Source organism: Scomber scombrus, chromosome 5 (genome assembly GCF_963691925.1).
Source record: "Scomber scombrus chromosome 5, fScoSco1.1, whole genome shotgun sequence".
Classification (NCBI taxonomy): Eukaryota; Metazoa; Chordata; class Actinopteri; order Scombriformes; family Scombridae; genus Scomber; species Scomber scombrus.
Window position 1 is genome coordinate 11105369 of NC_084974.1, and position 12996 is coordinate 11118364.

Consider the following 12996-nt stretch of genomic DNA (forward strand, 5'->3'; position numbering starts at 1 on the left):
ATTGATTATGTTCTTGATTAATTGATTAATTGTTTGGTCTATAAAAATGGTGAAATCCTCACTGTTTTCCAAAGTTGGGGAAGCTGGAGCCATTTTTAAAAAATGACTCCAAATAATCAAAATAGTTGGTGAGTATTTAACAGTACGGCGACTAATCAATTAATCAACTGATTGTTGCAGCTCTAGTTTATTTATCTTTCACAATTTCATTTTTACACATTTATTCACACATTCAGTCATTTATCTGTTCCTTATGTTTGGCAGTCAGATGTAGTATAAGCATTGGGACATTTTGTTTATATGTGGACGAATGAACAAGGCTGTGTGGCTAACTAGCTAAACGCACCGACCAACAGCCTTTTTCAGCTAATGCTAGCTACTTAGCAGAAGCTAACAGTTTCATTAAAACTACAGACGTTTTGAGTTTAGTGTGTTTGACATTATGATTTTTTTTAAAAGACATTTGATCCCACACGTCCACAAAATGTCAAAGATGACACAGTGAAGAATTGTTTGTTTTGTGAACCATGAGGAAGAAAAGAAAAGCACTTTACTACATTTTGTCCATGTCAGGCCTCCATAAGAAGTGAGCTTAATGAGTAAAAAAAAAAAACTTGCCAAACTCACCATTTTTTGGAGTGCAGTTGGGGTTGAAGCAAATGGACAGAGAAAGTGGGTGGTGTGTGTGTGGGTGCAGCGTCCCTCCCCACCCTTTCCCTTGCCATATATAGTCCTTATCATACGTATTCAATGTGTATTAGTACAGTACATTACTGTTGTCATAGGAATGTTATGCACAGCGTTTCATATAGACCAACTCAGCTGAATGGAATACCATGTCTGATATGTAGTGGAAGTTTTATCCTCATCATATACTGAAAGGGCATTGTAAATACAGTATGGAGGGAGAGATAAAAGGAAAGACGGGAGAAGAAGACGACAGAAAAAGACAGAAAGGAGAGGCTGGATCCTCCCTTCTGCTCCTATCTCCACTTCTCCTCCCATCCCTCCCTTTCTTCCTCTCTCTAATGTCTGTCCTGTCCAATTGGCAGTCAGTGTGAATCAGTGGCTGTCATCATATACACACATACAGTTATATAATATTACACACACATTGTTATATCTTCTTTGAGCGCCTGTGTCACTGATTGGTTCAGGAAGAGGCCAGAGGTGCTTTTAAAGGCACTTAGATTGCCAGTATTCACTATGTGGTGACAAAGAAAAGTTTATTTCAGATGATATAGGCACTGAACAAACAGTATTTTTGAGGAGTTCTGGAGTTTTTATTGATACACAGCTTTTATCCTTACAGATCATATCTCCTTTGACATTGAATTTATTCCTTTTGTAACATTGATCAGTTCACCCATCACATTTCATCTCCATCACATTGCAAGAGAGAAAAAAACACATGAACTTTTAAAAAGTCCAATATGACTTCCTTCCTTCCTTGTGTTTTCCATTCCTGTTTTCTTTGATCAATGATGGCTGATACAGAAGAAATGTATAAAAAAAAATACATTGTGCTAAATGGACAGAATTAGCAAATGACATTCAAGTGGAGCTAAGTACAATTATTGCGTTTTTTTTACTCACAGTAAATAAATCTTCCCCCCTTAAATACCCTTCAAGCCTTTAAACTCCTTGCCAAAAAGGGCAGTGTAGCACTTTTATTTATTTGTACCTTCCCTGGAAAGTAGCAGTACTTCACATAGCATCAGAATGGATAGAAAGGACAGACGTCAGAGCTGCTCTACTCATTCTGACTCTATGGCGGATCCTCTTTGTTTCAGTGTGACTGATATTTTTTATTTTTACTTCTCCGCTCTTCTAAAGAGCTGGAGAGATAACTGTGGACAATGTAATTTGGTGTTTTTCTTAACTTATAAAAACACATGGAAAAAGACGATTACAGTAAGGGAGATTTTGAATGAAGACATGGAGAGAATGTAGTTTTTGGTCTTGAGATAGGCCTGGCTGTTTGCATGTGTGATTGTTTATAGGAGAGAGGAGGAATTTTAATCAGATCAATTTTGTTTTTATTGTTTTTTTACTCTGAAGATGTGGCCCAGCTCCTAACTACATATTTACTCTCACTAGGTTTTGAGTTCTTGGAGTATTCACACTGAATACATTATAAAAATGATAATACTGATACTGAACTTGCTTGGTTTTTGCGGGTGTTCTGGATAATTAAAACACATGATTAAATATGTGTTGCTTTATCTTTCAAGGTGTTTGTGGCTGCAAATTTTGTATCCCTACCCCTCAATGTAAAAGTGCAAACTACATTTAATTCATTGCATACTAACTGCAAAAAATATATTCTGTATAAGTATGTAGTTTGGAGTTGGGTCACAGCTTTACAGTATACCCTCTAAAGTCCTCATCTGGGATCAAACTGATTTGTTTCTTCTGTTCAAGGTGGAGGTAAATTATGTTAGACAAGAGCGATGCAAGAAATGAAGAAAATACAAAATCACTTTTTTGTTTGTTTGGGGTTTTTTGCATCAGCTTTTAGAAACATAACATTTTGCTTAGCATCCACGCCTAACAACTTTAAACACACTGGACTGGAATCAGTAACCATTTCAGGTCCAAACCTCTGCTCCTCTGCTGCTGTTGGAACAAGCGTTGACTTGAACAGCAGCCTCTCCTTGATCTCTCTGAGATCTTCATTTATAACAGCTTTCAAACTTGTTTTGAAGTTTATGGTTTACAACAGAACTTCCCATCATAAGTGCTTGATCAGTCTATCTATTATAAAAATTTATGACAGGATTATTTTCCCTTCTTTAACAGTCCTTTTGGTCCGCTACAGTGTTTAATTGTTTGGTTTGAGCCTCTTTTTGGTTTTTATGTATTATATAATTCTATTTTTTGTTTTCATCCTTCGATTTGGAGCAGCTGCATAGCTGCTATTATTAACGATGTGATGGAGCAACTGGCCTTCTCTCTCTTCACAGACTGTTGCCATGGTGACAATAATGAGAACAGGTGCAAAAGTCTTTCTGCATATTATTATTGGCTGTACAAAAAAAACAAAAACAAAGTTTGTATTTATTGTGTACAAATGTTAATTAATAAAAAAAATATGGGAAATTTTCTCTGTTCTGTGGGTCTGTTAATGTGATTGACTGATGCACATGTGTGTGTTGTGTAGATGTTCCAGTCACTAGGAATGGGTGTGATCATGATAACACACTCTGTAAACACCCGAGGCTAGAATTTCCTGAGTACAGCAGGAGGGAAAAGAGAAACACACTGCACAGAGGACAAACAGCAAGTGTGAACTCTAAATTTGGCCCATGAAAGCCTCTATGTCAACCCTTCTTTTTAAACTTATTTTTTGAAACAACTGTTGATCAGACATGTGCTCCAGAAGAAAACAAATGGACCGATCTTCTAATTCCAGTTGCAGGTCATCCTGTGTGAAACTTTATCTGTGCTCCAACCCAGAGGGTACGTTTATGAAATTTAAGTATCAGCAGAATGCTCAGAAATTTTAAAGCCAGTTGATGTTTGTAATTTTTTTGGGAACAGATGAGTATCTTGTGTGTTTATGCTCTGTTTAGATAGTATTATGGAGCGCAGAGCTTTGAGAGAGAGTGTGTTCCCAGAACTTAGAGAGCAGTGCAGACACACACTGGGAGTGGACTTCAGGGTGAGTAAACATAAAATTTACTAAATCCTGCTGCCTGCATAGAAAAAAAGTCAATTATAGTTGCCGTCATCGTGCATGGTCAGATGTTGCATTTAGGGAAGTGCTACTTTTTAATTTCATCCTGTTCCCTGGTACTATTACTGACTGTCAGAGCAGAGAGAGGAGATATTTTTCAACCAAGATCCAATGGACAAAAACATTGTTACTGTATCTCCAATGGGGAAAAGAAAAATTACAATTTAACATCAAATCTGTGGCAAAAAGTTACAGGCATAAAGTTACATTCTGTCATTTTTTTTTTATTTGATGACTGAAAAGTCTGCTGCTTTTTTAAGTCACGTATTTGCTCGTGTGTCAACCTTATATGAATACACTGTCTGAATTCAAAAGCAGATGTTTGCATTATCTCAATTTATGTCTGCAACTAACAATTATTGCCATTCTGCATGAATCTGTCAGTTACGCCATTGAACTAATTAAAATATCTTATTTTGTTCATTTAAAAAACTATTCAATTTACAAAAAAATAATAATTTAGAGTCACTACCTGATGCATGAAAGTTACAAACATAGTATCTACTCCCCTGGTTTACAGGTGTGTGTCTGTGAGTGTGTGTGTGCGTGTGTGTTTTACTCTTTCACACCATGACTCCCTGAGGCCATTGTCGTAGAGATGTAGTCAATTCTAGTCAACTTTACCTAATTTGACAAAAAAAGAGGAAGAAAAACAGCAGCTGTTAAAGCCACTTAGTGCATCATGTCAGTGTGTGTGTGTGTGTGTGTGTGTGTGTGTGTGTGTGTGTGTGTGTGTGTGTGTGTGTGTGTGTGTGTGTGTGTGTGTGTGTGTGTGTGTGTGTGTGTGTGTGTGTGTGTATGTATTAAATAACCTGAGGGGCAGTTCTACCTGTGCATTGTGCCATCTCTATTCAGCAGCATGTGTAATTAGAAAGATGGAAGCATATGATACTGAGCCACAACTTGTTATTACATCTCACAGTGTGCTTTTCATGCACTAAATTATACCTGTCATCTCTGCTCTGGATTATTTTTAACCACTAGGTTGTTTGATCGTGTGTGTGTGTGTGTCTGTGTGTGTGTGTGTGTGTGTGTGTGTGTGTGTGTGTGTGTGTGTGTGTGTGTGTGTGTGTGTGTGTGTGTGTGTGTGTGTGTGTGTGTGTGTGTGTGTGTGTGTGTGTGTGTCTGTCTGCAGGTGATAGACCCATATGAATCCAGTGATCCAAGTCGCTGGCCAGATGATAACAGCAGACAGCAGCTGATAAAAGAATGCAGAGAGAGCTCAGCTGGACCTTTTCTACTGGTAAATACATCTCTAAGATTAAAGGACAGGTTCACAAAAATGTAAAGTATATCCTCAAACAGCAGTCAGGTGCCCAAGTTAACATTGAAACATGTTTTCTTGCTGCAATTTTTTGCTCTTATTCGTACTTGGGAAAATACTGGCCGTCAACACACAAAGAGGAAAGTTTATACTAAAAAGCTTGTAACTATGGATAAAATTAGATATGGTTAAAATCGTTACTTACTATCCTGTAACTGGAAAGTCTCAGGTTTCATCACCACAACAACAACATAGCTATTTCAGCCTGTGGTCTCAATCAAGATACATTTTTTTCCTCTAAAGTCTCTTAAATTTGACCAGCTCTCAAAAGATCAACACTCAGATACATATTTGTCAATTTACTCATTGAACCACTTCCTAATTCTAGTATTAAAAAGTCAAACAATCTCTGGCATCAGTCAGGAGAGTTTCTGTACACTATATTAATTAAATAATGTAATGCCACATTCATTTCCAGCAAATAAGAACAATGAGTTGCTCCTAAGTCTCATGAATCCACCAACACTTATTCAGTACAAGTTAACGCCATGCATCTTTGTGCTGTTGTTCCCTCTTTGTCCACACGGCGGTGCTGCAGTCGCTGGTCGGACATCAGTATGGCAAAGCCAGCCTCCCTGCCCAGGTGGAGGTGCCAGAGTACCAGCTGCTGCTGCAGGAGAGCCAGCAGGCGGGTGTCAGTACCAAGGAGCTGGAGAGAGTTTACAAGAGAGACGAGAACACCATCCCTCCCTCCTACTGCCTGACACCTTCACACAGACACACCTGTGGCCCTCAGGTACTCTGAACCTCAGAAATACACCATTAATCCACTCATTCAGTTACCATATTTACTGATTTAATTATAATTAAGATTTGCTGGTATGGAAAACAGGAGTGGGTTTGTCCATGTACAGCTGCTAATTAAATGTGAGTAAAAAAGATTGTCTAAAAAATCTTAAAATATGTTACAATTAATGCTATGTTTAAGTATTTATTTCCATGGGACCATATGAGAAATGTAATTTAATGTTCTAAATATTTAATAATCCTGGATGTTATCATGTATTTATATCCTATATATCAGTATTTCCATAATGTATGTGATGGTATTTTAAGTATAATTGCTCTGTGAAATGATAATTACTTCATTAATTAATCACTTTCTTCTTTTTGCTCTTCTCTTTCTTTCTTCTTCTTTTTCTTTATTATACTTATGAAACTATGGTGCTGTTTTAAAAATATATATATATCTTGACTGTTTTTTCTGATCAGCAGGCAGATGTTAAAGAGGAAGAGGAGAACAAGATGGAGGAAAAAGAAGAAGAGTTGAGGAAGGTGTTAAAGTCCGCTGTGACTCTGTGTGTCCACAATGATCTTCTGACTGCAGAGAAAGCTCACAAGTATTACAGATCAGGTGAGCGAATGGGTTTTAATATCTGTGTGGGATATGATATGTCTGTGTGGATGTGTGTGTTTGCTCTGGGTTCAAGAATAAATTGTTTTCCTATTTCTCTCCAGCCCTGGATGCAGATCTGCGGTTTGCTCTGGAGGATCGTCCTCGTAATGATATCATCCGACGCTGCATAGTTTACGTTCACACGGTCATCAACGCTAAAGGCGAGCAAGTGAAAGGACAGATGAGTTCAAAGCTGGAGCCACAGTCAGAGGCAGAGGTGATACACTGACATGTACTTATTGAACTTGAATGATGTGAGTCATAGAGAAAATATGTTTACCTGGTCAGAGCGAGACAAACTTTCATCTTTAAGTTCTGAAAATGATTCCTGAATTAATCGATACAACACCAATGTTCTTATTATCTCCATTTTGGGAAAAAATAGTAATTTTAACATCTGAATATGTGGTACTTCCATGTCAGGAACCTCTTTTATTAAAGAAGGAATAAGTGAGGCTTTTCAGAAACAACACACATTTAAGATTTAACTGATATGCATGAATCACCTCTTTGAACATTTATTAACAGAATTCAAAAATTAAGATTCATGTAAATATGACAAGAGAAGTAAAGCATCGTCATACTTTAAACAAAATGTGCAAAATCAGTGCACTATGGCTTTTATTATTATGTTCATCTGAAATGTCTCTCACGTGTCTAAATCTTATAGACTTTTCTTACATAAAACATTCATTTTATGTTTTATAGATATGATTGTTCACGTTTGTAGAATATCAAAGGTACAGACATGTATTAAACATGTCACAAAAAGTGTCCTCTCTGTATTTTCAGGCAACCCCTGAAAGTTCAACACCCACTGACCGAGAATTACTGTCAGAGATGTGTGACAGCTTCCTCCGTGGCCTCATCACCTCCTGCAGGCTTCTGGTCTACACCACTACCACTGAGTGTGACCGTCGCCATGGTTACACCACAGCCAGGAGGCGAGGCTATGCTGAGTCTCTCTGCCAGCAGGTGTATTCTGACCTGGCCGAGTTGATTGGCGGCTTAAACGTCTCAGAAACCGGTGGAGACTCTCACCCGGGTGACACTTTGGCTCGAGAACAGGCTGAGCAGGAGGAACTTTGCACCACCCTGTCAAGATTTTATGACGTCATACGGCCAGAAGAAGAAGAGGTCAGGATGAAGGTTTTTTTTTCTGAAGATGAAATCTGTAGCTATGATCTCTGTTGTCTTTTAATAAATCAGATCGGATGTTTGTGTGTACTTAACATACATTATAAATATCTCTCTGTGTTGTGAATTTAATTCTGATGAACCTCAATGTCAAAAAAGTAAAGCTGCAACATAACATGATATCTGGAGTTTACTATTCATTGGTTGTAGATTAAAGCATTTGTGGAGCAGAGCGACCACCAGGGCCCGTTAGTGATTACAGGAGGGCCGTGTGCAGGGATGACAGTGCTGCTGGCACACTGTGCTCAACAGGTACATGGACTTATAAGTGAATTATGAAACTCAGTTCTATCAAAATTACGTTTCTGTTTGTTGCTTTTATACAATATTTGAACAGGCATTTTAAGGTGTATTAAAATGTTAATATACATAAACTCCCATCAACTCCACCTTTTCAGGAAATTGAGACAACAAAAGAAAGGCTAGAAATAAACATTCACAATTAAGTATGATGGGCATTTATTAATGTTCTTTTTGGATATTAATTGAGCAGCAGTCTAATTACAAAGAAGTATGTTTTTTAATACTCACTCTGCTTATTTGTGAACTCAATTGATTTTTGGGAATAGATTTAATATAGAGGCAATGAGAAGAGTTTGGTTCTAGTGTCAAGCAGGTTTATCAAGAGAAATGACACATATGACTAAATCATATATTCCAAACGTAAAAGGGTTCAAAAATAAGACAAGTTCATCAACAAATAATCACTTACAAACAAACCCAAGGGCAAAACAATGCTAACACAATGCTAACATGCTAAGTGTTTTTTTTTCTCTCCCCACAGATAAAGTCTTGGCTACAAGACAACAGTCCTGTGGTGATCACTTACTTTACAAACTTCTCAAGCAACCCTTCTCTGAAGCACCTGTTGTCCAGCCTGTGTTATCAAATCATTTCTCACTACTCATCCTCTACGCAGGGTACAAACTTTTACATTGGAACTGAACCTGACGATCCTAACTATACTAGTAACCAAAAAGACTCCAACTGCTCCCCTCCAGCTAATCTGGATCCTCATCATGAGCCCAACGTTTCTGACTGTAACCCAGACCTTAAAACTGTGCCCTGTCCAGTTCAGGAAGGCCCCAAACATGGCGTCATAAAACCTGACGTTAGTCTATCTGAGCTTAAAAAACATCTTTCCTCTCTCATGTCACTCTTGCCTTCTCCCAAACAGCCTTTAGTTCTGATCCTTGATGGCTTGGATCAGATTGGAAACAGCTTTGCAGCACAAATCATTGAGAGCTTACCATCTCCCCTTCCTCCTGGAGTCAAACTCATCCTCTCAGTCTCCTCCAACCAAACTCCTGTTCTGCAGGCTGTCGGACTACATTACCCACAGTGCAGTCCACCTCCCTCAGTTTCCGAGGTCAGTGAGAAGAAGTCAGGATATGTGTGTGTCCGGCTGGGGTTGGCCGACAGGAAACAGTGTGTGAAGATGTTGACGTCGCTGCTGAGCAGTTCGGGGAAGAGGGTGACTTCAGGACAGCAGGCGCTAGTGAACCAGGCGCTTGTTTCATGTTGTCTGACTCTCTATGCCCGTCTACTGCATGTGCACACATCTCTCTGGCACTCTGGTATAAATGATTAAAGTTTAAAAAACACACATCTTTGTAATAATTACCTTGCTTATCTCTTATTGTGATTCTTTTCTTTTTCCTTCCAACAGATTCAGAGGTGACTGAGTCGTCTCTTCATGATGGTGTCCATTCATCCATTTCTGCACTGCTGGATCACCTCGAGCAGAAACATACTTCTGGTCTCGTGGCTTGTGCCGTCTCTTACCTAAGCCTCTCCAGGGCTGGGATCACAGAGGCCGAGCTCACTGATCTCGTGTCCAGCAATGGCAACATACTGGTTGAGCAGGATCAGAGGGTCACGCAAGTAGACGTAGAGAAACTTCTTTTAGATTTGAAGAGCTTTCTCATCCGGAGGACAGTTACAGGGTCGCAGGTTTTGCTCTGGGTGAGCAGGCATTTCAGGCTGGTCATCGCTAAGCGGTATTTAGGCACTCGTGAGGCAAGGAGGGAAATTCATTCAGAGATGGCGGATTATTTCAGCGGCCGAGGGCCCTGTGGAAGTGCCAAACGACTTCTTGAGAAACAGAAATCAGCAGTAAGCAACATGTACATAGACAGGCAGCCATGCAGCCAACCATTTGTCTTTACTTCTTCCTCAAAAGAGGCTGGCCGAGTTAATTTGAGGAAAATTATAGAATTGCCGCATCACTTGCAAGAAAGCGATAAGTGGGAAGAGTTAGAGCAGGGGCTGCTAATGTCATTAGGGTTTCATCAGGCTATGGTTCAAGCCAGACTCCTCGGCGATCTAGTAGCCATGTTGATGATGGAGGAGAGGTCATCCACATTTACCTTCTCAAGAGAAAGAGCACTCCTAGCGAGCATACTGACATCTTCAGCTTGCGTCCTGCAGAGCTCACCCATGGAGCTGCCTACAGTGATGGAGATGAACCTCTTCCCTTTTCTAGAGGTGTTTCCCGCACTCAAAGGTTATGTCGGAGAGATCAGACAGGAGAGAATGAAGAGAAGTAGTGGAATAGGTGTGGTACTTTCTCCTGCTCCCTCCACTGTTGCCCCCATTCAGTGTTTGCAGTGTGATGCAGGAGCCAGGGAGGTTTCTGTTACAGAAGCAACTGCAACTGAGTGTGGGATTGTCGCAGAGATCATGGATGATTGTTCGGCATGGATATGGAAAGGCTCTGGGTGTGACATAGCTGAGTTATCACTGAGGGGTGAGCAGGAGGAAGTGAAATTTGCGGGAGTGAAAAGTAGCGGCCAATTCATGCTGCTCTCCACGCAATGCAACAAGCTTTTCTTGTGGGATGTGACAGGCCCAGAAATGTTCCTGGAGCTTAAGGACCCTTTGAAGACAGAGTTTGCTGAGTCAAGCAAACAAAACAAAATCAAGGGTTTTGTCGCATGTCAGAAAAAGTTGTGTGTGTGGTGGACAGGTGCAAGCTTTGTGAGTCTGTTTGATGCCTCTGGTGAGACTGTGACTCCTTTCCAGTGTCAAAGCTGTGTGACCTGTGTGGTTTGCTCCGCTAATGGCTCTTACATGTACTGTGGGCAGGAGGGAGGCATCATTTCTATATTTGACACAGACAGCAACAGTCTCCTTGGCACCTGTTCAAACTCAAACCGCAGTATGGTTGTATCAATAATCCTCTGTGAAGATAAGCAGGAGATGGCATGTGTTGACAGCACGGGGGAAGTAACCCTTTGGGACGTGGCAGCAAAAACACAATCACGCAGACTTGCCATAGAATGCTTTACTGGGGATAAACCTAATATCGTCCTCAATACAGATTACTCAGATGAAATCAACACTTTATTAGTGTGTCAACACAACCAGGTTACAATGTGGGATACATGTGACTGGAAGCTATGGGACCAGTTCTTGGCTCCACGGGGTAGGGCCTTCATTCAAGCAGTGCTCTCTCAGGATGGCCACCTTCTCCTGGCTTTGCTTGACACCTGTCCCCTGGTCTTGGCGTGGAGGGTCAGCACAGGGGAGTGTGTTCTTTCCTTAGAGACAATCAAGCAGCCTCTTACGCTCCTCAAAGTAGCCTCCGATGTCACATGTGTCACCCGTGACGGCTGCCTCTTAGTGTGGGATTCTGAGATGATATACGCTGCGGGTGCAGCTCTGAAAATGCGGCGTGGAGTGAAAGAAGTGGTGGTGGAAGAAACTGGGGAGTGGTTCTACACCACTGATGGGTCAGAGGCAGTGTGGAAATGGAGCCTAGAAACAGGCTTTCCACATACTAACTTCTTGCATGATAGTCATGTGGAAAAGCTGCGGGTTTCTCCAAATAATATTCGCCTTGTGACGCTCTCAGTGGGAGAAATTTACGTTTGGGTCACAGAAACAGGGCAGAATATCCTTCGGATCAGTGGCAGCAGAGCTACAGACATCCTAATCACGCCTAATGGTAACTTTGGAGTGAGCATCTCTGATAGAGGACTGTCTCGGGTTTGGAAGATGGCAAATGGGGGCATCGTGTGTAAGATACACTTGTACTTATCTGACGCACAGGTATCCCCTGAGAGCACTTTCCTGATCGGGTGTCGTCATGGAGATCTGCTGGCTGCTAGTCTGTGGTCAGGAACGATCAGCAAGCGTTTCTCCTGTGTGGAAAGCTCAGAGCAGGTTGTTGCTTTTCACACACTTTCAGAGCATCCAGACTTTGTGGTGGTGATGGTGGCCTCAGGGAGCTTGTATACCTGGAACATTTCAGAGGAGACAATGTGCCAGCACTTTGAGCTGCCCGAGACATTTCACTGTCAGCCACAGGACTTCCAGATGTCCTCCGATGGGAGCTATGCACTGCTGTCCACTGACAATGGAGCCATCACCCTGTTGGACCTGTCTCAGGTCAGACTGTGCTCCTTTAAAGTAGAGGGTCCTGTAATAAAAGCCTGCTTGGACAAAACTGGAGGCTATGCTGCCTACATATTCCATCCTACCAGCATGGAAAAAAGTTGTGTCTGTTACCTGCATGCAAGGCCCATCCTCACAGTGGTACGACTCTCAGATGGGGAAAGAGTAGGGAGTATGTTTCTGTCCAGTAACCCCTTGACACTGGTTATGTATGAGCAACAGTGTGTGTTTGTGGGTTTTGAGGATGGGTCTGTGGGTGTGTATTCGATTTCAGATCTAATGATCGGTGGGGAGGGGTTGGTTGGATACGGGGAAAATTTGAATGGACAGTTAAGGGAATGCGCCTTTGACAAGGAACCATACAGATGTTTGCCTCTAGCCATCCCCAATATGACGTGGCCTTAGCTACTGTGTGTACTACACTGGTGAATAAGGATTGTGTTTTTACAATGCATACTGTATGTATATATTTACTTTGATTTGATACTTCACAAATGCAGAGCACGACATATGTTAGTTTTGTAGATACTGTACATGTACTGTATAGCTACACTGATATAAACATAGGCTACTGTATATGTCTGTATGTCTTACAATGCATTCATTGACTGTTAACCAGTAACCAGTCCATAAACTGCAGCATCATTTCCTTTAGTGTCAGCTGGTAATGATGATGATGAGTCATCTTTATAGAGACACAAACACAGCATTTATCTGAGTTTCATTTCTGTGAAAGCAAAACCATTATGTGATCTTATGTATAATATTCTTGACATGTCAATAATCTTTTCACATTCATTTGAAATAAAATAATTTGTTTTAAGTACTGTATTCGTTCATTTTGTATAAATTAGGCAATTTCACTTTTTATATTTTGTATTAGTAAGAATTACTTAATTACGTTACCCTTGCAAAAACATTGTGCCTGTACTTTAAAAAAAA

At 40.6% G+C, this 12996-nt stretch overlaps 1 protein-coding gene across 1 annotated transcript; it reads left to right on the forward strand.

The window, feature by feature from the left end:
* Nucleotides 1-3371: 3371 nt before the first annotated feature.
* Nucleotides 3372-12459, forward strand: LOC133980564 (NACHT and WD repeat domain-containing protein 2-like). Its single transcript, XM_062419323.1, has 10 exons — nt 3372-3462; nt 3576-3664; nt 4875-4982; nt 5602-5799; nt 6276-6417; nt 6522-6676; nt 7252-7596; nt 7807-7908; nt 8441-9233; nt 9326-12459. The coding sequence occupies exons 1-10, from the start codon at nt 3372-3374 to the stop codon at nt 12457-12459; spliced, it is 5157 nt and encodes a 1718-aa protein (XP_062275307.1).
* Nucleotides 12460-12996: the final 537 nt, after the last annotated feature.